Here is a 26,639-nt window from a genome sequence, read left to right as displayed (position 1 = left end):
CTAATTGTTTAGATTTTAATATAGGGATATATTTGATATTTTCCATATAAAGTAGGGGTAAAAGTGAGCTTTAGAGAAAAATAACCCTTTTCTATGCAAGTATTTCCACATCATCTTCTCCAACCTTCTAAGTTCCATCTCCAGCAAGTAAGCAGCCCCTTCTTCTTCTCCATTCTCTATTTTAACAAGGCTTATATCTAAGTTTTCTACCAAATTCCAGGGTCGGCTAGCCCCAGCCTAGTTCCATCTCTAATTAGAAAGACATGGAAGAGCATGTGGACAAGTCTCTAACTGAAAATTTAATCTTAAAGTAGAACTCAGAGCCCAAATCAATTTCCAAATTAAATTACATTCACCAAACTTTAATTCTCCGCTCCTCTTCCTCGCTTCTCCTAAGGACCTCCCCAATTCGGCGTGGTTTTCTCGCATTAAAAAACAAAATACCAGACTTCATCTTCCTGAGCATGTGGAACAGAGGGGGCTAAACCCTTTGGGTTTCCGGCAACTCTTCAACTTTCAAGTCTAAAAATTTATGTTTTTCACTTGAAATAAGAGAACACAAAAACATCAAGTGAGATGTTGTTGTTGAATCCACGAATAAAAAAAAGCAACAATTGGCCATGGATTTGAATAAGTCGACTTGGTGTGTGATTTATGCTATTACAAGAAGGAGGAAGCAAGTAGAAGAAGCAAGGAGAGGAACGGATAAAAAAAAAGCTGAGTTTAAAAAAAATGGAGACTCTAAAGGATGAAATTAAAGGAGAGAATCTTGAAAGAAAAGAACTTTACAAAAAACAAACCTGGTAATTAATAAGAAAAAACAAAGAGAAATATTGTAATTTTGATATTATTATGGAAAGAGAAATATATAGGTAACCTGATAATGGTAACCTGCTATAACAGGTCATTTAATCATAATATTAATATATTAATCTCAATATGGGTAGAAACTCGCCATTGAGAACTTTTCCATATGTATACATACACAAAATCGTTATTGTTATATTCTCAATTAAACTTATTTAATTCAAAAACAATTCACATCGAAATTATTTTCTCGATCCAATTTCCAAAAAAGTATCACAAGCATAAAATATACTCCAAATTAATCATTTTACAATTAAAATGAGAAGTAAATAATTTAAATAAAATATTTTCATAAAAAACAATTTCGTTATATTTTGATCATTTTTCAAGGGTTACAAGTTTAGGCTTACCCCAATTTTTCACTTTAATCCAATTTCAGACCTTAATGGGTGTCTGTTGCTTCACCTAATTGAGACATTCACACATTCACCAAGGGCCTGACCAACCTCCTCCCTTGCTACAACTTCCACAAGTACAGAAATGACCTTTATCTACGGTCATTTTTTTGTCATTAGCCACGATTCTCAACGGACACCAATATTTTGTTAAAATGTTTTAAGAGAAGACCTTAATAGATTTTACTGCCCAATTACAAGACATTGGTATCAGTTATACACAATAATCAACTCCAATATTGGCGTTTACTACATTATATAAAACAACGATGCAGAAAACTGCCTCAAAATTCATCAGAAAAAAATCACAAAAACCGGAAAAAAAGAGAACAATGGCATATCCTAAACATTGAACAAGAAAAGGAGAAATCATTTTCCAATTCTTATATTCTCTAATTCATGTTATTTGAATTTTATTTTCAGTTATCAGTTAACTCTAGGCACCCCTATAAATGAGTAAGCATTGTGGCAAAACAATACAAGTAAAGTGCAGAATGAAATACCATAGACTGTGATGTTTTCTTTGATGTTGCCTTCTTTATTGCTCTGTTCCTTAAAGCTTGTCTCTAGGTAAAGTTTATACTTGTTAGGGTAAGGATTATTGGCGAATCAAATACCATAGTCTGGCAGTAAATGAAATCCTGGTTAGTTTATAGTATTAATTGACAACATTATGAAAGATTACTGCAAAAGGTTTTATGAATTAATATCAACCTTGTCGTTTTTTTACTTTTAGCATGTCTGGGATGTGGGGTTTTGGTGTTTTCCTCTGTATTTTGGTGTTCTGAAAAGCTTCCGCATTAGTTTGTGCTTTTCATTTAGTTTGTTTTGCAATTGAAGGGTGCAAAGTGGAAGAGATACCTCCAAAGGAAAGAAGGACCAACACACCGAATGGATTGAGGGGTGAAGTTTTCTAACTTGCAATGAAAATTTTCACCCGTTGCTGGATTTTGATTTCCAGTCTCCCTCATATGTTGTTTGATATATTATTATTATTATTATCTTGGGCATTAGCAATATTCACCTGTTTATGGGCTTTTGCATTCACAAGTGGTATAGAAAAAGAGGAAGTATGACTTCACACGAGAAATATATTTCTTAGTTATTGTTCAGCTATTACTATGATTATAATACTAATTTTTAACATGATTTGTGCAAAACAGATTAAACAGAATCTACAAGTCTTTGGAACTTGAAATTGCAAAGGTAGCTTTGGAATTTTATGAAAAGAGTCAGGTTTGCATCTTATTCATATCCATCTGCTGTTTTTTGCATATTTATTTTAACCACTTATGCTGCAGTATTTTCTAATTTTATGCTTGTTGGTTAGGGTGCTGAGTTTGAAATGGTAGAATTATTGTATGCAAAATGTCCTTATTTAATTCTCCCCGGATCTAAGGGATTTCAGAGCTGGGCTCATGTCAGCTTCACTGCTAAACCCAAGAATGCCGACGGTGGTGATGTCCCTACAAAATACTTTTTTGGTGAACTGTTGGAAGATAAGGTTTCACGGGAATATAGCGCCACTTACTGTTCGACATTTGAGCCTAGTGATGATCCTGGTAATGCATGCAAATATTATCCTTTTTCTGCATTTTGATTTCAATATATAATTAGCATATTCATGAGATGGTTTGCATTGCATTGCAGCTAATGGATTAGTTTAGATTCCATAATCTGGAGACTGACCCTTGTTGACTGTTGGAATGCTCAAGTTTTAACATTTCCTGCAGGATTCAGCCATGGTTGTATATTTTGCTCGCCCGGTGAGAAGAAATTTCATCATGCCGATGGATATCTTGTTGGTCGTAAGCCATAGAAAGTACTAGAATCTATATGCCATTATATGTCTATGTCTAGTTATCTGTTGTAACAAGATTAGTGTAATCCGTGACTGCTGACCTTGCATATTGGGTTTAACATTAACTCCTTGATTTGTTTAGAGTTCAAGACTTGCAAGTCAAAAAATGAGTAAAAGAAAAGCAAATGCAAAGAGAGAACAAACGAGCGGAAAAGGTGAGTGTGGTACGGAGCATAAAATGCAACCACAAGAGCGAAATAGAAATTAGTGTACCTAAAAATGCCTTGAGACATTGATCATAAATGCGTGCTAATCTCGTCTCGAAAGCTTCGTGTTGTTAACAAAAGAACAAACGAGTGGGATGATGGTCATATTTATTTACATATTTTAATTTTTGCATATAAGTGATCCTATGAACTTTTTCATGTTTTCAATTTTTTAGATAAAGATGGATTTATATAATCGTATTTTAAATCGATCTAAAAGGAGGAAAACGTCTTTTCTTGGGGACAAGCAAAAGATTAAGTGTATGGGAATTGATAGGCCTAAAATATACAGATTTTAATACGCATTTTCACATTCATATTCATGCATTTAGTTTATACTTTATTAAATGTTTTGGAAAGATTGCACTTGTTTGTCTGTGATTTGAGCAGAGATAGGTTTGAAACACACAAAAACTCAATATGAAGGAATATCAACGTAAAACGAGTAAAAGACATGCAAATAATGAGCAAAAGAAGAGAATTCAGAAAATGTGCATGTCGCAACCGTGACATACACTTTTCATGCACAAAATATTTTCTTCATGTCACGAACGTGACACTCCTGTCTCGTTTGTGACAGGTACTTCTTCAACAAATAGACATGATTCTTCATCTGGGAAGCACATCCTTTCGCCTGAATCAACATTTATCTTCTCCATTAGCCACGTCCATTCATCACACCTCTATAGAGGGATGCCTTCCAAGGGACACGACTTTTCTACATCTATATAAACAGAGTTCTACATCAATGACAACGTATGTACTGTGATATGTACAAACATATAGAGATGTACAAAACACATAGAGATAATAGATACATTTCAGAACCTAGAGATTACAACTCCGAGTCTGAGATATGAAGTATCTTATTTAGAGATTTCACCCATGCACTGAAAGAAGTGAAATCGGCAGATAAGCTTTCTCGAGATGCAAGAAGAAGATACAAAAGATAAGACGACCCCGAGGCTTAACAAACCTTACAATGATAAGTAGAAGGATTGACAACCCTGAGATTTAGTTTATGAGATGATAATCATATTGTATATCTAAACTTGTTTTCTTAGTTTAAAATCCTAATTCACTACGATAAGTTGAGGAGTTAGTATTATGAATTTAATTAAACTTGAGTTTCTTAATCCTAGACTGAGAGATTGGATTAAGAGTAATTCTCCAGTATGACTGTAGAAGATTGACAATATTAATAATTGTTCATTCTGTTTAATTATTATCAACTTGTATTAGGGTTATGCATGAAATGAATCATAGGATTAGTTTAGATTAACATATTTAAGTTAGAAAAATTCAATTATCAAATTAATGATCTTCTATAAACCTTGAGAAAAAGAATAAAAAAACAATATAAGTTAAGTATCAATTGCGTTCTTTGTAGGATCAATATCTTTTATTGCTATAAGCGCAACCGTACACTTGCGGAATTCGTCTAACAATGCTCTTACCATAAAGACAATAATCTGATCCATATGACCTGATGTTTGTTAATCTTATACTACTTCATGAATCTTTGAGCTAAGTTTGATGCAATTGTTTTGCACTTCGCACGGCTGAGCATTATACCAATGCAAGGCACACCCTGACACGGAAAACAAGAACATTCTTACCGTTTGAGACTATTAATTCTGTTTCCTTCGTCATTTTGCTAAAACGGTTCAAGTGGCCATCAAATTCTTTGACACCTGTGAACTAGAAATTTGTAAGAGCATCTCCAGCAGCCTCTTAAATTGGCTCTTAAGTTAAAATTTGAGGAGGGAGAATGAAAATTCATCTCCAACAGCCTCTTAGTGTCTCCTCAAATCACTAAGAGCATCTTCGTCCTCTCTATTAATAGAGAGCCTATCTCCACCTCTTAGTGCCTCCTAACTTCATTTTTTATTAATAATTTATTATTGATGTGTCTCTCTCCTCACAATATTGGTAATGTAACAATAAAGAATAATCTTAATAATAAAATAATAAACAAGGAGTGAATATAAAGAGCATTGTTGGAGATGATATATTTTAGCCACTCTTAAGTAACTAAGAGCCAATTGTTTATATTATTTATAGGGAGTGAACTAAGAGGCTGTTGGAGATAGTCTAAGGAACGAAATTGCCAAAAAAATTGATGGCCACTTGATGCATTTTAGCAAAATGATAAAGGGAACGAAATTGACATAGTCTCAAAAAGTAAAGATGTTCTCGTTTTCTTTCTCAGGTGTGTCTTACAATGATATAAGATTAACAAACATAAAAATGTCATATGAATTAGCTTATTGTCTTTATGATAAAAGCACGGTAAAAAATTTGATCCTTATTACACAGGATAGTAGGTATGAAGAGTTGTTATTAGAGCATGTCTAATGGGTGTTACAAGCCTGTCACTTGTAACACCTAACTGTTAGAGAGGTTGTGTTTTTGTTGTTACAATTTTTAGTGAGTTACTTACAGTAGTAACGAAAAAATTGATGGGACTAATTGGAAAAACTTCAGCTGCATGATGTGGTTTGCAATTCACGTAGGGCTGATGTATTGTATATGGGCCATGTTTGACAATTAGCTGTTAGCTATTAGCTGATTACATTAACTGTTAGCTGTTTACATTAGCTGATTTGACTAGCTGTTTGTGTAGACCTGTTTGGTAAAAATTAGCTGATTGATAATAGTTGTTTGTGTAAAAAGACGAATAAGGGCATTTCTTTTTTTAATACATAAAAATATATTTAAAATAATTAAAAGTATTTTCATGTCTTTATTAATGCATACACATTAAAGAAAAACAAATGTTTATTTATACAAATGAAAACAAATGTTTAAGAAGCATGTTGGCGTCATCTACTCCTCATCAAACTATGAGTAATGTCAGTACGAACTCTTGCCATTTCATTAGTACTCATATGTTGAACTTCTTGTGTGGAACTAAATTCCATATCCGAAATTACTTCTGGAGGAATAAAAGTAGGATCTTCATCTATGATCCTAAATGCTGGATCAGGAACTTTGCTTAATCTTATATAGTTATGCAATGCAAATGCAACACAAACGATTCTATTTTGATCTTGCAATGAGTATTTGGATACTTTCTCTAATATTTTCCATCGTGCCTTCAAAATTCCAAATGCCCTTTCAATACAACTTCTTAAGGAAAAATGAGCGCGATTGAAAATTTCTTAAGACCCTTTTGGATTCGCGCCACGAAATTCTGATTGATGATATCTTATCTTGTGGTAGGGCGTCAAATATCCTTCTCTTTCAGGATACCCTTTTATCTACCAAGTAATATTTACCTAAACATGAAAATTTCACATTACTAATATATACATTAATAATTGTTAAAAGTAAAATGAATAAGATTAATGAAAGAGGCTAATTACCAGGAGGAGGTTTTGGAAAGTTTAAACTTGGATTGCTAATAGTATCTTGAAAAATACGAGAATCATGAGTCGATCCTTCCCAACCAGTTAGCACATAGGTAAAAAGCAAATCAAAATCACATGCCGCCATAACATTGAGAGTGGGTGTCTCTTTCCTTCCTCTATATCGCAATTGATCCTCCTCAGCAATTATAACATTGATATGAGTACCATCAATGGCTCCAATGCAATTCTAATATGAAATAAATAATATAAAATCTTGACAAGGTCATTAAGGTTATAATATGATATAATTAAGGAGCAATAGAACTACAAATAATTACCTTAAAATGTGGCATATATAATTAAGGAACAATAGAACTACAAATAATTACCTTAAAATGTTGCATATATCGATTGTCATTGGCAATTTGAGGAGGAATTTCCTTGAACTCAGTATCACTCGGTCTTAATATATCTTTTGACGAGCCATCCATGGCATCCAAAACTTCCTTAAAAATTCTACTAACAGTTTCACCAGAATGTTGAAACCGCTCTTGGACATCACGATTTGAGGCTCCCTTACTAAGAACCCATACAAATAAACCTACTTTTTCCAAAGTTGACATTCTATCTGAAGGAGATAACTCATATTTACATTCTAGATCCATGCATAATTGTTGAAACGTGCTTCGTGTCATTCTGAACATATTAAAACAACGTTTTTCATGGCCATTTAATATTTCTTGCATCCATTTTTCTCCCGTTTGAAATGAAGTCATGCATGGCTCCTTATGTAGGTAAGTTACATAATAAAGACTAACATAACCTAAGAAAGAAGCCATGGAGTCCCAAAATGCACTATCCCGACGTCTCTTCCATATCCGATTACGTAAAACATGCAAATCCATACCTGTAAATGCACTGAAGTCAGTTTGAAACTGCAAGCAACAATTAATTTGCTAATCAATTTAAAACAACAAACCTAAATGCTTCAATTATGAAAGGTTTCACTTCTCAAATGAAGGGTCAAACGTTCAGAAACAAGTTAATGTTCCCTAAAATTTCCTAAGAAACTAGTGAGAAAATCCAAAAAAACATGAATCTGGATAGATCATTGATTAAATCGAATACTTCTACAGGAATACAAGATAATATGAAAAAAGGTTCAGAGAGTATAAGGTATAGTTATTATAATTTGTAAGTTTAGAGAACTGGATTCTCTTTATTCATGATAATCGTACATGTTAAATCTATTTTTTTATAGCAATAACATCTCAAATAAGGTAGCATACTTCTATTTGGTTGACTCCTTGCACTTAATAATTTATACACACATAAATAATAAAAAAGATCCTCAAAATATACACACAAAAGCCAGTTTGCAGCAGCAAACTGACTCAATTTGCAGCTGCAAACAGGCTCAGTTTGCTGCTGCAACCAGTTTGCAGCAACAAACTCGCTTCAGTTTGTAGCAGCAAACTGAGCCTGTTTGCAGCTGCAAATTGAGTCAGTTTGCTGCTGCAAATCGGGCACCAATTTATCCCAGTTTACAGCAGCAAACTCTGTAAACCGGTATCCAATTTGACACCGGGTTTTTTTTCTGCAAAATGGACATAAATTTGAAATATAAAAATCATCATTCTGAAAAGTAGAAATAATCCAAATGCACATAAAAACCAAAACCAAATCATTGTCATAAATAAAAACCATGCATTACTAAAAAGACATAAAACAATTGTTTCATAAATAATCCAAACCAGGTTGCATAGTCTCATAAATAATCCAAAACAGATCCCCTAAAAGATTCAAAGCATATCAAAATTCAAAACAAATTACCTAGAAATCTAAATATGTTTTACAATCCAATATTGCATACTAGACTAATTTGATACATTCTTATCATTCTTTAACAAGTAATTTATCCATTTAATCCTTGTGTCGTCATCGGGCATACAATTGAAAATTGTTCTCTTTTCGGGTTTTTCCATCAAGCAACAAGCAAAACAGAATTCGGGGCTGCCATGCATTAAGCCAGGAATGTTAATCAACTTTGCCAATGAATCAGCAAGTGTATTGGAAGAGTCATTAAGTGCACGTGCTTCAAGGCTCATCAACTCCATATTCTTGACATTCCTCTCGATAACGACTTTCACCATAGTATCTATTTTTTCCATCAATAATACAGCTCCTCCCTTTCTTCCATTTTCTGTCTTATGACTCTTAGAGCTCTCCGTAACATCATGCTCAAAACTTCTCTTGCTTCTGATATTAGCATGTTCAATTAGAGAAGGAGAATGAGAGGGGATTTGGTATAATCATTCCAAACGTCTTGCCAATCACTAGTAGCTTGGTTATGGTTAAAACTCACATTCTCACTCATTTCAGCATCACAGTCATTTATATCGATAATATTTGATGGTGGTGTAGGGATATAGACGGATGGAGAAGGACCCATGGGTAAAGAAGGGACATTGGTTGTTTCTTTTGCTCGTTCAACTGGTGTAAACTTAAGCGTCCCTTGTGCAACTGAAACCCCAAAAAGTTGGTCCATCTTGGACTCAAGATGAGGCTCAATACCTTCATATTGAAAAGCTTTAAAATGGATATTTTCCTATAAAATAAGATAAAAAAAATCAGCCTGAAATTAACAAAGTTGATTTAATTTTGTATATTGTGAGTTAAAACAAGTGTCAGTAAATAAGTTAACCTCAATCTTTTTTTTCCACCACTCCTCACTAGCGCTTATTGTTCCTTTTACATGATCCCAGCCTAATCCAGTCTCTTTTCCTTTAAGTGCTCTCCAAAGGTTCCATATTCTTCTCATCCAATCCCATTTGTTTTTCAATTGGTTCTTCTCATATGCTAAGTTTGTTTGTTTTTTTGGAACTCCACCTCGAGCACTTTCCATGGCATTCTTTGAGAGGTCGTTGCACCACGTTTCCCCTTACTCTTTTCAGCAAATTGGATACACAAATCACAGAATATGTGTAAAGTTTCTTTAGACCAAGTAGCTCGACTAACATCTCCTTTCCCACCTTCACTTTCCTCATTCACCATCTTATCGTTTGGTTTCGTCATCCTTATACAAATAAAACATAATTATACATCTGTTGAGCAATATAATTTAGATTTTATATTCTCAAGCATCTCTTTTCTAGTTTTTCTTGTTATCAGTTACAAGTGTTTTAGATTTCTGTAGATACAAGTGTTTTACAGGATAATTTTAGATACAAGTGTTCTACAGCATTCTCAAGCATCATATCTGCTACACTCGTTTGGTCAATCGTTTTGTATTTTAGCCTTGCTTATCACATAGCCGTTCTATGATATTCTTCCTTCTACTCCTGTAATATAATATGCTCTTAGTAGTGAAACTGGTGGCATGAAGGTATCAGTACCTCAAGAAATATTTGAGCATTTATATTATCCTTGTAATTTCCAAGCTTACAACATATACTCAGCATTTTTTCTATCTAGGCCAGGGCTGTAAATGAACAGAGCCGCTCATGAGCAGCTCGGTGATCGACTCGATAAAAGCTCGACTCGGCTCGATTTGTAAACGAGCCGCTCGTGAACACGATTTACTGGCTCGGTTCATAAACGAGCCAAGCTTGAGCAGGCCAAAGCTCGGCTCGAAAGCTCGCGAGCAGGCTCGATTAGAACATTTATGAACAAATTTTAGTTTTGTAGAAAACTATATAATTTTGTGTTAGTTCACAAATATCTAAACTTAATATTATTTCATTTGCTATTAGATGAAACATAATAAATGAGTAATAGACCAACTATTTGTAAGTATCTTGTTTATTTATTCATGAACTTTGCTTGTGAGTTTGTTTATGTACACAATTAAAGAGTTATTTACGAGCAAACTTCACAAATATAATTAACAATTTACTCACAAACAATTTATGGTTAGATAATTTTCTTAATGAACCAAGTCCAAAAGAGGATTTTGGGCTCGAAACAAGCTCGAAGCTCGGCTCAAGCTCGTTGAGCAAGCCAAAGCTCGGCTCGGGCTCGAGCTCGTTAATTTTATAGCGAGCCGAGCTTGAACATGCCAAAGCTCGGGTTGGCTCGGCTCGATTACAGCCCTAATCTAGCCCTTGTATGGTATCTTGCCACAATTCTTACTCTTTAATCCCTCCTCAATCTCGTCTATGGGCATTATGTTATCTGTGAGTCGTATGCACTAAGTTACCTCCAATTTCCTCTTCTCCTTTTCTAGTTTTTCTTATTATTCTCAAGCATCTCTTTTCTGTAGGTACGAGTGTTTTACAATCTAATTTTAGATACAAGTGTTCTACATGATAATTTTAGATTTTTACTAAACAAAAATTATGACATATGGTGTTCTATGTATTGAAATTTAAAATTTCTATCATTACACCATATGATCAATAAAAAGAGAATCTTATGCAAGCAAACAAAAATTAATCAACTAACCTCTTTGATGAAGAGCTTCTTCAAAAAAAAAAACGAATTCTTCTACAACAAACAGATTCCCAAATTTCTTCCTCAGGTTGCAAGAAGCAAAAAATTGAAAGAAGAACGCTGTAGAAGATAAAAGGGTCGAATGAGGAGGATAGGCTCTGTTTTAATTTTGCGCAGGAAAATGAGAGCGTCGAAGGAGAGTCTATTAATTAGAGGTTAAAAAAGTCCATTAATGTTGAGATTACAAAACGCTAATTGAAAAAGCTTCTAAAAGGAGTTTTTTCTAAATTAGCGTTTTGATCCCAAAACTCTCTCCCAAACCTCTCTCCAACAAACACTCCAATTAGCGGTTTCAGTAGTCAAACCGCTAAAGTTGGTCAAAACCGCTCTTTTTATCCAAGAACGCTCTTTACCAAACAGGGGCATGGTATGCACGCGCTTTGCAAGGCAACTCAGCCCTCAATTTAAATTAAGAAGTGGCAGACAACTCTTTTTTTTTTAACACAAGTGAACCCTACATCTTTTGAAGTAATCAGTATTGTAGTGGAGAGTTTTTTTGTGAGAGTTTATTTTACTTAGTTGGCACCTCAACGTAACAAACAAACAGATGTTATAACACTATCCATGCTCTTAGACCATTATAGATTGGCAAACAGTACTTGCCCTTATATTATCTTGAAAGGATTTTAATTATTATATATATTTTCATTCATTTTTAATTCAACATAAATTTATTATAAAAGCATAAAGCACATTTGGACCCTAAATTATAGTGTGAAAATCAATTAGCTCCCTATTCTATAAGGATCAACAATCAAACCCTTTAATTATTCAATTTTCATAAAATCAGCCCCCAATAGAAATAATCCAAAACACAATTTTCAGTTTTTGCAAAAGAAACAACAGAACACCATTATCATTAAAAAAAAGGGTTCTGTTGTTTTTGAATTTTGATTATAAAAATTAACAAGTGGGCATGGCTTTGTGGATGTATAGTAAGAAAATTGATTTTCACACCATAGTTTAGGAGTCAAAATGTTAAGTGAAACTTCCTTATTAAGAATTGGGCTTAATCAAGGATAGGATAGAATATGCAGGTTAAAACTAATAAATATAAAACAATGTCTTCAACTCTTAACAAATCAAGGAGTTAAGGTTAAAACCAATATGCAAGGTCAGCAGTCACGGATTACACTAATCTTGTTCCGACAAATAACTAGACATGGACATATAATGGCATATAGATTCCAGTACTTTCCATGGCTTACGACCAACAAGATATCCATCGGCAGGATGAAATTTCTTCTCACCGGGCGAGCAAAATATACAACCATGGCTGAATCCTGCAGGAAATGTTAAAACTTGAGCATTCCAACAGTCAACAAGGGTCAGTCTCCAGATTATGGAATTTAAACTAATCCACTAGCTGCAATGCAATGCAGTCTCATGAATATGCTAATTATATATTGAAATCAAAATGCAGAAAAATGGATAATATTTGCATGCATTACCAGGATCATCACTAGGCTCAAATGTCGAACAGTAAGTGGCGCTATATTCCCGTGAAACCTTATCTTCCAACAGTTCACCAAAAAAGTATTTTGTAGGGACATCACCACCGTCGGCATTCTTGGGTTTAGCAGTGAAGCTGACATGAGCCCAGCTCTGAAATCCCTTAGATCCGGGGAGAATTAAATAAGGACATTTTGCATACAATAATTCTACCATTTCAAACTCAGCACCCTAACCAACAAGCATAAAATTAGAAAATACTGCAGCATAAGTGGTTAAAATAAATATGCAAAAAACAGCAGATGGATATGAATAAGATGCAAACCTGACTCTTTTCATAAAATTCCAAAGCTACCTTTGCAATTTCAAGTTCCAAAGACTTGTAGATTCTGTTTAATCTGTTTTGCACAAATCATGTTAAAAATTAGTATTATAATCATAGTAATAGCTGAACAATAACTAAGAAATATATTTCTCGTGTGAAGTCATACTTCCTCTTTTTCTATACCACTTGTGAATGCAAAAGCCCATAAACAGGTGAATATTGCTAATGCCCAAGATAATAATAATAATAATATATCAAACAACATATGAGGGAGACTGGAAATCAAAATCCAGCAACGGGTGAAAATTTTCATTGCAAGTTAGAAAACTTCACCCCTCAATCCATTCGGTGTGTTGGTCCTTCTTTCCTTTGGAGGTATCTCTTCCACTTTACACCCTTCAATTGCAAAACAAACTAAATGAAAAGCACAAACTAATAAAGAGGAAAACACCAAAACCCCACATCCCAGACATGCTAAAAGTCAAAAACGACAAGGTTGATATTAATTCATGAAACCTTTTGCAGTAATATTTCATAATGTTGTCAATCAATATTAAAACTAACCAGGATTTCATCTATTGCCAGACTATGGTATTTGATTCGCCAAGAATCCATACCCTAACAAGTATAAACTTTACCTAGAGACAGGCTTTAAGGAACAGAGCAATAAAGAAGGAAGGCAACGTCAAAGAAAACATCCCAGCCATGCTAAAAATTTAAAAGACATGAATTCATAAAACCTTTAGCAGAAATCTTTCACATAGTTATCAATCAATACAATATTATCTATCAAACAATCATTATTTGGTTTGTTATCGAATCATGGTATTACACTTGCCAAATACAACAGACAACTACTTGGTTCAATCACAAATATTGCGAGAGACCAAAATTCGAAACCCTAACAAGCAGTTGATTATAAATTATAAATTTTACCTAGAGGTACGCTCCTTCTTGACTCTCCTACGCTTGACTTGGTGAAGCTTGGAGCCTCCTCCACCCATGTCTCCTTGAGAGGCATCAGTACCTCTTTGCGCCCTTCAATTGCACAAGAAACCAAATGAAAAGCACAGATCAATGATAAACAGGAATAAGAAGAAAACATTAATTTATGAAACCAAGTCAATGCTAAAATTCGAAACATGAGAAATTTTCCACAATGTTAGGAATCGGGATTTCATCTATAATGAGACAGTGGTATTTGATTTGCAAAAAATAAATTAGAAACATTACCTATAGGGACGCTTCTTCTGGATTCTCTTACGCTTGACTCTGTGACGCTCGGAGCCTCCTTGTGAGGAAGCACTGGTTCCTCTTTGCACACTTCCTTCCATCGGTCGGATCCCTAATTTCGACTTCAAGAAAACCAACAACGCCGACACACGCTATTAGACTGTTCTGAGAATCAGCTAAGGATTATACTCACCATTTATTCTCCTTATATACACCGATAGTGATAGGGTTTTAACGAAGCTTTAACTGTTGATTTTGCCCTCACAAAGGATTATTTATAGAGGGTTGGTTTTATAGTACTGATTATATGGAGATAGAAAGAAACGTACCATATATTTGCAGCGGGGAGATGAAGAAATAGTATTAAGTAAGAAGATGAGCACTGTTGCTGATTCAATCAGCTCAATCGGCGGAGACGAAGGGAGATAAGATAAACTAGCACGTTATTTGGGAGGAGGTTAACGGGAGTAAATGGAAGTAACGGAAGGTTAAGTATTAAGTTAAACTTGTTTTTTAGAGTAAATGGAGGTTAATGGGGTTAAATCTTTACTTCCTCTAACCTCCAAACTCTAACCTCTAAATTGGGGGTTAATGGGAGTAACGTAAACTTTTTTTAAATTTCTTGTCTGTGCAGTGTAAATTTAACCTTCCTTTCCTTTCATATTTAAACTCCCAAACAAGGTTAAACATTTAACGTCATTTACATCCTATAAAACTCTCAAACAAGATTAACTTTTAACTTTCCATTCCATCAGTTCCCTTCCCTTTCCATTAGCTCCTTTAACTCTCACATCCATTAACCTCCAAACTCCCAAACAAAGGCTTAGCGTGTTTTGATCATTGGACGATGGAGTATAAAATTAATCCAATAGTAAAAACACACAAAGTAAGACTCACTTTGTAAAAAAACAAAATAAGCATTGTAAATAAGAAAATAAATAATTGTAAATTTATATTTTAAACTTGAAATGTCATGTTTAACCCTAGGTTAGAATAGAACATATAATTTTGGGTTAAGGTGCAAAAATAACCCTAACATTTTGGATTAGGAGTAATTTTACCTATAACGTCTAAAATGGTGTAATTTTACCCCTAATGTTTGTAACCAAGAGCAATTTTACCCCTAACGTTGATAAATTGGGTCAATTTGATAAATAATTCATCAAACTGTCTTCTCAGTCATTAATCTTGTCATCTACACTTCACATACGTGTCATTTTATCAGTAACAAATCACAAACATATATTCGGATGTGAAAAAAAAAATATACTGTTTTTTGTACGAATTAGACAAAAAAAATTCAAAAAATTCACCGAATTTATAAATATTAATCTCCAATTCTATAGTTAAATTACAAAAAAACATGAAATCTTTTTTTAGAATGAATTGATATGCAATTGGTGCAAAATTGATGACTAGTGGAGAAATTCCGATAAGCTTTCGTCCCTGTGGGGGGCGTCGTTGGGTTCGACCAGGGGAAGCTCCGATGCCAAAGTCAGTAAGGAAGAACAATGAGACAAACTGAATTGACAATGGATAAGTGAGTATGTACCTTGATGGCCTGAGACGTAGGCTATATATAGTCATGGAGTTGTAACCCTCAGTGACTAGAAAGTCTCCATTAATGCACATTTAATGGCGGTTACGAGTTTCCTTTAAGCTGGTTGCCGATTGATAGCTCATTAATGCTCCTTACGGCCGGATCGGCCCAATCGTTCTCATGATGGATTAAGAGCTTATAGTGATCCGCCATACAAGTTTGCATGCGGATCTCTATTGACGAGTCCTTAGCGATCCGTCCGCTGGATCTCTTTAGCTCGATACAGCGGGGTATTTCGATATTTGGTGACCAACACGTGGCGTTCTTTAGGCGAATATCCCTTTTGATCCTCGGGATAATATTACCATGTTATCAGAAGCCCCCCTTAAAGTTCTCAAAAGGTCATTTAGGGCTTTTAGGATTCTTTAACGCCGTCATAATGACCTATATTTAATGCCACACTGTTCGATGCCAATCGAATGATGACACGTGTCGGGAGCGCGATGCTCGAGAGAAAAAGAATTGACGCCCTCTTCTCTCCTCCCTTCCTCTTTCTTCTCCATTCATTCATCTTCCCTGTTTCGAGTTTCTTGCCCAGAGAAATTCATCTCAGATTTTGGAGAAAAATAGCGAAGCTTTTCGACTTTTAATGTAAGTTAATCTTTCATTTCGTATTTTCTATATGTTTAGAAGTTCTTCTTCCTCTTCTGGATCTACGTCCGAGCTATTTCGTTTAACCTCATCTTCCGAACCCAATTTTAGCTGGACTTCTTCTTCCTTAGAGAATTCCTCTTCTTCTGAGGATTCCGTTGGTTGTAGTTTAGCTGAGTTGCGTGACTCGGCGTGTAATAGACGTCGAACTTGTTCCGACGGGATTCAAAACCATCCCGTCGCCATTACCCGCTGTATTCCGGCCACTGGTTTTAGGTCATACTTTGGGATGGAGGCTTCTACCTCAGTTCCCCCTAGGAGAAAGAGACCTCGTGCCGAGTCCACCTTATCTCGTATGAGCTCTGCGGATCTAGCGAGCCTGGCGGATCGCTTTCCGTGGATTAAAAATTATGAAACCCAACTGGCAGATGCCCATCAGCGACCAGCCTGTCCGCCACACGGATATCTATCCGTGTATAGTAGCCATGTAGAGAGGAGATTTCGTCTACCTCTCCCAAAGATGATGGCGGATATCCTTGCCTATTTTAATATCACTGCCTGTCAGTTGCACCCCAATGGCTGGTTAGATCTAGCTCTGGATTGCTACTTAGCTTCAAATCTAGGTGTAGTGTGTACACCACGCGTCTTCCGAACCTTTCATAAACCTTCTAAACGAAAATCAAAGTCGTTCTTTACCTTTGCCAAATTTGGAGTTTATTTGCCATTTAGTGGCAAGATGTCGAATGTCCACCCTGGGATGAGAGGTTCTTTTATGTGAAGATAAAGGAGAATGAGCCGTTAGGCTTTTCGTCATATTGGAATGCCAGACCTCTACACATGGCGGGTGACTTGCGAATCATGACGGATAGCGATGAGGTTGTGGCGGATCTCATGAAGAGTGTTAAGGCGAATGCTTGGACATACGTTGATGCCTTAGATTTTATGATGAACGACATTCCCTTGATCCGCCGTGATGGAGACAAGTTCGCTTACTCCAAGATTGCTCAATTTGATCAAGGTAACTTTAATTTTCTTTAAACCTTGGTTATTTGATTGTTCTTCTTGGACAGGGGTGTATCTAAGGCCAATCACGCTCTTGTAGAGATGCGTAGGAAAATGAAGGAGGAGGAGGCCCGTAGGAAAGCGCAGGTGGTAGAGCTTCAGAAGAATGCAGGAAAACGTATTGCAGATCCAGCAATTGATCCGCCACAGAGGAAGAAAAGATACACCGCTCCCACCGGGCAAAAGTTGATGGCCGATGCCTTGAGATCCGCCATACCTTCAGCGGACAAGGAACATGTAAATTGCTCTACTTGTTTTTCCTTTCTACATTTTAACTTTAGGTTCTAACCAGGAGACTATGGTGTAGATGACGAAACCTGATTTGGGCGGTTATTGGGCCGCTAAATATGGAAATGAGGGATCCCTAGAGAATGAGTCGATAATCATTGACCTGGATGAAGCTCTTGGGCAATTAGGCAAAGTTCGAGAGAGTCAAGCTCTAATCTCAGGAGCTGCCAACATCCAACTTGGAAAAAAGGAGCTTCTGTCCGTAAGTGCTTTCTCAACCATACGTTTGATTTTTAGGCAATTCTTTTTGGGATAAATATCAATTAAGCTTTTGTTTGATTTCGTAGGCGTATACTCGCTTACGGGTTGCAGAGACCGAGCTTCTTTAAGGGGTGGCGGATAAGGCCACCACAGAAAGGTTGGAAAAAGAGGCTGCTATTGCGAAGGTGAATACCGAATCATCTCTTGCTCTTAAAGGTGCTGAATTCGCCCGTGCTGATATCCGTCAGTTGAAGGAGAAGATCAAAGCGGATACTAAGGAGCATGAAGAAGCCTTAGCAGATGCTAAATTTATGGCTGGAGAGCAGGCTTTCTTCTATGGCGAATGGCTTATGGAGTATTTCCAATTGGAATATCCTGAGATCGATTTTACGGATCCGGAATTTGCTGTTCCCGATCCGAATGTAGTTGTTAAATATCGCAAAATTCCCAATGTCAAGGACTACATTCGGGATCGTGTTCGAGAATGGATGAAGGGATCCGTCCAGGAAAGCAAGCCTCTTGTCATCCCTCAAACTGCGGATGTAAGTGGAGCTACCTTGAAGATAAGTGATGAGCTAGCAACGGACAGTTCTATTCCTTTAAAAGGAATTATTTCTGTGGAGCCAGTGGTTCCCCCTGAGGGTATACCTGATGCTGTGCAAAAGGAGACCCCTTTGGAGGGTGTATTAGGGGAATCGAGTGTAAAGGAGGATGCTCCTATTAATGTATAACTTTACGTGTAAAGCTTAAGTACAATTTTAAACCCTTTATGATAACCATTTTGTGTTTACTCTTATGCAAGTAATAGGTTTTTAGGATTTATTTTGTGAAGTAGGTGGCCAGCCGTACTCCATAGCGGGAACCTTTGTGAAAGTTTTGAAGCTGTTTTATTCCTTTAGAGGAAGTAAAGTTGGCTAGGGGATCAACTTGCTACCTATCTTTGAGGTGAAGCGATCTGCCCGTAGGACTTGTGAACCCTTCTTTGGGAAGGGAGTATGAGAGTGTAAAGTCTTTGCGTCCAATGAATGTTTTAACTCTTTCTCGAATGGTGATCATCTAAAGATGGATTCGCCCATGAGATTGTTCTCTTATCTTTAAGGAGAAAAAGTAGCCATGTGATGGCAGTACTTTTTAGTGTGGAAAGCGTTGGATGCCCCCCTTCTTTTTGAGACTGAAATATTTATATTGCTGCAAGAAAATACTTAAAAAGACTATGGAAAATAGAACAATCGCTCTTTATTAATAGGAAATATGCTCTAGTACAGCAAGCAGGTCTTACATATGAGCCTCATTAAAACCTTTAACAAGAAAAACCACATGGGAAAAAAGCTTATTAAAGGAAAAAGAGTACTCAAGACCTTGTTGACATTCTATTTGTTAACGAAATATTTGCGGAGATTATGGAGATTCCAAGTGCGTGTCAATGTATTTCCCTCCGTGTCCTGAATTTTAAATGTGGTGAACCCAATCTTGTCCACTATTTGATATGGACCTATCCAGTTGAGCCCTAGCTTTCCCTTCCCTTCTCGAGATTGGATTTTGTGGGCTTTGCAGAGTACGAGATCTCCCACATTCAGGTCTACAAGTTTGGCGTTTTTGTCATGGTAAGCGGCGATCCGTTGTTTGTAAGCCGTCATGCGCACATACGCTTTGTCTCTCCTATCTTCCACTTGATCAAGACTTTCTTCCAACTTCTGACCGTTCTCCTCTTTGCAATAGAATGCAACTCTGTCACTCGAAACCAATATTTCGACTGGGATTACAGCCTCTACGCCATGAGAAAGGGCGAATGGAGTTTCACCTGTTACCGTGCGAGGAGTAGTACGATACGCCCATAGGACGCTTGTTAACTGATCCGTCCATTTCTTATCGTGCTCACCTAGTCGTTTCTTGATTCCCTTCATGATTGTCCGATTCGTGACTTCGGTCATGCCGTTGGATTGTGGATAGTATACGGAGGCGAATCTGTTCAAAATGCCCAATTTTTCACAGAAAGTTTTGAATTCACCACAGTTGAATTGCGTTCCATTATCGGTGATGATTGTGTGAGGAACGCCATATCTTCCCATTATGTTATCTTTGACGAACTCTACCATTCGTTCAGCTGTGATGGAGGAGACTGCTTCAGCCTCTACCCATTTAGTGAAGTGATCTACTGCCACTATCACGTACTTTCTCTATCTACGAGTAGGAGGAAACGGTCCAACGATGTCAATTCCCCAAAGAGCAAAGGGTCGACCTTCAATGATGGGCCTCTGGAGATGTTTGGCGGTATGAGATTCATTTGCATGAATCTGGCAACTATGGCAAGATTCCACCAGTTTCTGTGCATCAAGTTCTGCTGTGGACCAATAAAATCCTGCTAGCCGGGACTTTTTGAGAATGGAGGCAGATGCCTCATGGGCTCCACAGACTCCTTCATGTAGCTCCTTAAGGACTTGTTGCCCCTATTCTGGTAAAATGAATTTTAACCAAGGATGGCTAAAAGATTTTCTATAGAGGTCATCATTGATCATGGAGAAATAGGCCGCTTTTCTGACAATCCGCCGAGCTTCCTCTTTGTCCATAGGTAGAGCTCCATCCAATAGATACTAGCAGATGATGGACCTCCAATCATCTTTAACTGTTGTGAGTAGGGATACCTCCTTTTGTACAAAGGCTAGAGCTGTTTTGACTTCGAATGGACATTGTGGATCCGTCCAGTTCTCTTCGCTGGAAGCCATTTTAGCCAAGTGATCTGCTTCGGTGTTTGACCCTCGGGGTACATGGATCAGTTCCCACTTGGTTTCTTTGGTTTCAAGGTGATCCAGCAATTTTTTGACTTCAGCGACGTATTTGGCCAAAACATCATCCTTTACTTCATAATTTTTAATCACCTGGTTGACCATCAATTTGGCGTCACTATAGATCACGATCCGCTCAGGAGTGATTTCTTTTAACAGGCGCAATCCCAATATTAGGGCCTCATATTCCACGGCATTGTTAGTTGCTAGAAAATCTAATTTTGCTGCGTACCGTAGCTTTATATATTGGGGACCGTTAATCACAACGCCGATACCAGCTCCTTCGGCGGAGGAGGCTCCATCTGTATGCATCGTCCATTCCTCGTCTAGAGGTTTGGGAATAGTTATCCCTTCTTCCATGAATTCATTCACAAAGTCTGTCAAGACTTGACTCTTCAAGGCTGATCTACTCTCATATCGTACGTCGAATTCACCAAGGCGAATAGCCCACTCCATCAATCGCCCTGAAGTCTCTGCTTTTTGCAACACCTTTCTCATTAGTATATTTGTTCGAATAATGACAGTATGAGCCTGGAAGTAAGGCCTAAGGTGAATTGACGTAGTGACAACAGCCAACGCCATATTGTCAAGCTTGGAGTATCTGGTTTCAGCATCTTTTAGTACTTTGCTCACGTAATAAATCGGGTACTGTTGACAATCCTCTTCCCTTATCATGACCGTGCAAACAGCTTTATCTGTAACCGAGACATACATATAGAGATTCTCACCTTTCAAGGGTCGGCTCATCATGGGTGGTTCCGTGAGAAACTGTTTGATTCCCTCAAAGGATTTTTCACAATCTTCATTCGACTCAAATGCCTTTTGCTTTTTAATCACCTCATAAAAGGGCTGACATCTACGGGCTGAACAGGAGATAAACCTGCCCAAGGCTACGATCCACCCGTTAAGGCGTTGCACTTCCCTGATATTTCGTGGCGCTTGCATCTCTAGAACAGCCTTAATCTTGTCAGGATTTGGGCTTACTCCTTTTTTTGCTAATCATGAATCCCAGGAAATTTCTGTATGTTGCACCAAAGGTACACTTCTCCGGATTTAGTTTGATATTGTGGCGTCGGAGTACGCCCAGTACCTCCCTTACATCATCTGCATGCTTTTCTACAGTAGTGCTCTTGATGATCATGTCATCCACATAGATGGAGTAGTTATCACCTTTGCTTTCTGCAAATATCTTATTCATCATTCATTGATAGGTTGCACCTGCATTTTTAAGCCCAAAGGGCAGGACTTTGAAGCAATAAGTGGCTTGGCGAGTCACAAATGAGGTCTTGATTCTATCTGAAGGCTCCATTGGAATCTAATGATAACTCAACTTTACGTCTCTAAAGGAGTACATAGCATGCCCTGCGGTCCCATCTACGAGGATGTCAATACATGGCAAAGGATAGTTGTCTTTTGGACAAGCTTTGTTGAGATCCGTAAAGTCGATACACATACGGTATGACCCGCCTGCTTTCTTTACTAGAACGACATTCGCCAACCATTGCGTATAAAGTACCTCTTCGATGGCGTCCGCTTGTTGGAGCTTGGTAATTTCCTCCTCTATCACCTTCTGCCTTTCTAAGCCATGGTTTCTTCGTTTTTGGTCAACTGGGACTGCATCTTTGTCAATGTTGAGTTTGTGAGTAATCACATCAGGGCTAATCCGAGGGAGAATCTCATCCTGCCAGGCAAAGACATCCTCTGCTTCATGAAGAACCTTGGTGATTGCTTCCCTTATTTCTCCCTTAAGTGCTTTCGCCATCTGCACCTGCTTCTCATCCGCCATGAGGTTCATCTCTATTTCTCCCAAGGCCATTGTGACGAGCTCCTCCTCGTTTCTTTTTTGGACTGGGGGCGAATCATTGGCGATGCCGAATAGGTCTTCTGAGCTACCTTTTGACTTCCTCTGATCATTACACCTCCCTTGGCCGTAGGGATGTAAAGATTTAAGTGGCGTATGGAGATAAGGGCCGCTACTTCGGAGATAAAGGGTCGCCCAAGGATAACATTATAAGCCAATTGACCATCCAGGATAGAAAATTCCAGATCGCCCTTTTAGATTTGTTCTTCATCTGCTAACTCAAAATCTAATGTTACATGGCCCTTTGTTTGAATGGTGTGTCCTGTCACTGCCAGGATGTCTACTATGGTGGTTTCCACCTGGATTGGGTCAACCATGAATTTGGCAAATGCTCCTCTTGTGATGACATTGCACGAACTTCCGGTATCGATCATCACTCTTTTCATCTCCTAGTCCTCCACCATCATAGTAATGACCAAGGCATCCGCATGTGGAGAGATTCATGGGCCAGCGTCTACAAAAGGGCGATTAAGTGATGCCCTGTCAAGTGCGATGGTTTTTTCCTTCTTCAATACAGGTTGGTATCCAGGTCCGCCTGCTATGACATTGATGGTCCCTTTGCCTTTCTTCTTCGGGTCATCTTTAGATCTATCACCATCCTTCTTGCCATCATTTTGGATGAACCGGTCCAATTTGCCTCTCTCGATGAGACGTTCTATTTCTCGGGCTAACTCCCAGCATGCATCTGTATCATGGCCATTTTTCCTGTGATATTTACAATAAATTTTGGGATTTTTCCCGGTGTTAGTGTACTCCCCTCCTTTTGGTTCGGGGTATGAAATGCTCCGCTTATGCTGGCTGTTCTCTATCCACATCAGCACTTCGCTTTTAGAGGCGTTGAGAGGTGTGAAGGACGTGACAAACGCCGACTTATTCTTAGAACCTCTTCGCCGACCTCGGGAGGAGGAGTCCTGTTGCTGATCTTTTTCTCTATCTCGGTGGCGAGATTCGCCCTTGTCCCTTTTAGGCGGAGATAGTGATTCACGGCGAATGTCATCCACCTCCATAAAGTCCTTGCAGCGTTCCATCAATTCTGCCATGCTACTGGGCTTCTTTCGAATTAGATCCTCCTGCAAACTCTTACACGTCGTGTTCTTTACCAGAGATTCTACTACCATGGAGACATCCACATCCACGATTTGTATACACAATTTGTTAAAAGTTTTTACATAATCGTGAAGGGATTCATTTGCCTTCTGCTTCAATTCAAAAAGTTTCCAAGATTTGACCACTGGAGGGATACATCCGACGAATTTGGCGCAGAACTCTCTGCTTAGCTGATCCCAACTGTCTATCAATCCAAGAGGTAAAGACTAGAACAAGTCGTAAGCCGAACCTTCCAATGTAGTGATAAACATTTTGTATAACACTGGATCCGTTGCTCGATTAAGGTGATGCAGTACCAGATATTTTCTAGCGTGGGCCTCCGGGTTGTCATCACATGTGTATATCGGGAGATTAGGTATTTTAAAATGCCTATATGTTTCCTCCGCCTCTATCCAAGCCGTGAAGGGCGAATCTTTATTGGCGAATGGGTTATGCCTGGCATTCTCCTCATTCATGCGGAGCACCGCCGCTCGTACTTTGTCGTCAAAATTTCCTGGATCCGCCTTTGGGCGCCTTCTCCGTGGAGATCTACTTGGAGAAGATGAATAACTGGATCCCGAAGATGGATCTGATGGTGAACGTCCACCTTTGTTTCCTCGTCCGCCTCCTCCCCCACTCCTCCGCCTTGTCCGCCCGGGGGTGCCTGACCGTTACCCCCTCCATGCCCTCCTGAAGGGATGTGTCCATCATTCCCCCGTGGTGGTGGTGGCGGTGGCCCACTCGGTCGTGGTGTCTGTACAGGTTGTTTGCTTTGTCTACGACCGGAGGATAGGGGCGATCTACCCCGACGTGAGGATCTATGCTTAGGAGACGAAGGTGATTTTGACCGCCTACTCTTTCTCCTTTTTTTGTTCTTTTGACTTTCTAATCCGCCCAATGAGATACTTGACCTTAGACGCCTTGGAATATCTGATCCGCCTATATTTAGCCCTTGGTTTGCGGATCCTCCAGGAAGGGTTGGATCGTTCCCTTGATTTCCTCCTATGCCAGTAGGGAATAACTCCCGATTGATTGGGCGTTCACCCTACGTTACAGTGGTAGTCGCCATAGAGTCCGTATTATGAGCTTGGAGAAACGAAGAGGTAAGGGCGTTTGATCCTATTGCTGCCTGTGACCATAGGGGTACTGTAGAAGACCATGGAGGAATGATCATGAATGATCGCAGGCGATTACCAATCTCAGGTCCAAATTCCCTTCCCAATGCTTCTGCACACCTGTTAATGAATGCGTCCGGCGCCGCATTTCCTTCAGACTGCGTTGTAATAGTACTTGGACCAGCTCGACCAGCCCTAGTTACATTTTGGCTTGACGGGGTTATCAATGATGTGTCATCCCCTGAGGTGGGATTTGGAGGATTAGGGGGATTCGGAGGATCTCCATTTGTCATATCTAGAAATTTGTTGAGAAAACCTTTATTTGGTTCGACCGGGGGAAGCTCCGATCCAAAGTCAGTAAGGAAGAACAAGGAGACAAACTAAATTGACAATGGATAAGTGAGTATGTACCTTGATAGCCTGAGTCATAGGCTATATATAGTTATGGAGTTGTAACCGTCAGTGACTAGAAAGTCTCCATTAATGCACATTTAATGGCATTACGGGTTTCCTTTAAGCTGGCGGTTAACCGATTGATAGCTCATTAATGCTCCTTACGGCCGGATCGGCCCAGCCGTTCTCATGTTGGATTAAGAGCTTATGGTGATCAGCCATACAAGTTTGCCTGCGGATCTCTCTTGACGAGTCCTTGGCGATCCGCCCGCTGGATCTCTTTACCTTGATACACTGGGGTATTTCGGTATTTGGTGACCAACACGTGGCGTTATTTAGGTGAATATCCCTTTTGATCCTCGGGATAATATTACCATGTTGTCAAAAATAAAGAACAAAAATATATGTGTTTTATAATAATGTCTGAAATTGACCCAAATTATTAACGTTAGGGGTAAAATTGTTCGTGGTTACTGATAACATTGTGATATTATCCCGAGGATCAAAAGGGATATTCGCCTAAAGAACGTCACGTGTTGGTCACCAAATATCGAAATACCCCTACGTGTCGAGGTAAAGAGATCCAGCGGGCGGATCACCAAGGACTCGTCAAGAGAGATCCGCAGACAAACCTGTATGGCGGATCACTATAAGCTCTAAATCCGTCATGAGAATGGCTGGTGTTAGACGAGGTGCTGCGGCCTAATCTCCCGGGCGGACTGGGGGGTGGACACCTCATGGCGACGTAAGCGGTGATTGACGCCGAAAGCAACCAATCGTGGAATCAAGCTACTCGGCAGGACCGGAGCTCGGAGATATGGAAGAGTCGCCACCCACGAATGGGAAAATGAACACCGATCCCTTGCAGGAGACCGGTGTGGGTTCGGTAAACTTAGGTACGAGCCGAGAAGGCTAGCTCCTTTCCGGAGAAAGGCTACTAGGCACCCCGACATCGCCCGGTTATGAACCACCGGCCTCCTACTCAGCATGTTAGATGATAACGGACTAATCGTATACTTCTTTAAGTTTAAAATTCATTTGAAACCTTTTCTTTCTTTTTTTGGAAACCTTTTTTAGCATATATTATTGTAAAGCCACTTTAGTAAAGAATCACCCATTTACATCAGTTCAAAATACATAGGAAAGAGAGGAGAAGAAGGAAGAATTGGTTTATTTACAACGTGATTTACATTTCGTGTTGCATGTTAATTCTATACTAATTCATTTCCCCGAAACGAGTTCCTTTACATGGTTCGTACCTTAATCGCCGTTGGAACGATTTAGGTACGTTTCAAAACCCCGTTTAATGAAGTTTACTCGGATCGCCGTTGGAACGACTCGAGCGTTTGAAGATGTTGAGATAAAACCTTTAATAAGAAAATGTGGTTAAGCATACAAGTCAATTTATTTTGTACAAATCATTTAAGAAAACGATTCAAAAACTTTATCATTCACAATGAAAATGATTTTAATCAC

The 26,639-nt window shown here is 38.3% G+C and overlaps 2 protein-coding genes across 2 annotated transcripts; one reads left to right on the top strand and one right to left on the bottom strand.

Annotated features, from left to right (window-relative positions):
- The first annotated feature begins 732 nt into the window (after positions 1-732).
- Positions 733-3,081, top strand: LOC136222732 (uncharacterized). The gene is made up of 5 exons (XM_066010464.1): positions 733-803; positions 2,103-2,165; positions 2,426-2,498; positions 2,593-2,824; positions 2,996-3,081. Exons 1-5 carry the CDS (start codon positions 733-735, stop codon positions 3,079-3,081), a joined length of 525 nt encoding a protein of 174 aa, XP_065866536.1.
- A 9,094-nt stretch (positions 3,082-12,175) lies between these two features.
- LOC136221846 (uncharacterized) lies at positions 12,176-14,585 on the bottom strand. The gene is made up of 5 exons (XM_066009299.1): positions 14,184-14,585; positions 13,887-13,988; positions 12,951-13,023; positions 12,625-12,856; positions 12,176-12,456 (listed from the first exon to the last, which is right to left on the bottom strand). Exons 1-5 carry the CDS (start codon positions 14,282-14,284, stop codon positions 12,308-12,310), a joined length of 657 nt encoding a protein of 218 aa, XP_065865371.1. The 5' UTR covers positions 14,285-14,585; the 3' UTR covers positions 12,176-12,307.
- Positions 14,586-26,639: the final 12,054 nt, after the last annotated feature.

This window comes from Euphorbia lathyris, chromosome 3 (genome assembly GCF_963576675.1).
Source record: "Euphorbia lathyris chromosome 3, ddEupLath1.1, whole genome shotgun sequence".
In the NCBI taxonomy this organism is placed as follows: Eukaryota; Viridiplantae; Streptophyta; class Magnoliopsida; order Malpighiales; family Euphorbiaceae; genus Euphorbia; species Euphorbia lathyris.
Note: the sequence above shows the minus strand (reverse complement) of the source record. Positions and strands in the feature narration are given on the sequence as shown.

Bases quoted from the DNA above. Each gene is read 5' to 3' on its own strand.
- LOC136222732 (XM_066010464.1), top strand. From the start codon at position 733: ATGGAGACTCTAAAGGATGAAATTAAAGGAGAGAATCTTGAAAGAAAA. The intron at 2,166-2,425 runs GTGAAGTTTTCT...TGTGCAAAACAG, and splicing joins CACACCGAATGGATTGAGGG to ATTAAACAGAATCTACAAGT. The intron at 2,499-2,592 runs GTTTGCATCTTA...CTTGTTGGTTAG, and splicing joins AATTTTATGAAAAGAGTCAG to GGTGCTGAGTTTGAAATGGT.
- LOC136221846 (XM_066009299.1), bottom strand. From the start codon at position 14,284: ATGGAAGGAAGTGTGCAAAGAGGAACCAGTGCTTCCTCACAAGGAGGC. The intron at 13,989-14,183 runs GTAATGTTTCTA...GTGCAATTGAAG, and splicing joins CAGAAGAAGCGTCCCTATAG to GGCGCAAAGAGGTACTGATG. The intron at 12,457-12,624 runs GTAATGCATGCA...CATTTCCTGCAG, and splicing joins TGAGCCTAGTGATGATCCTG to GATTCAGCCATGGTTGTATA.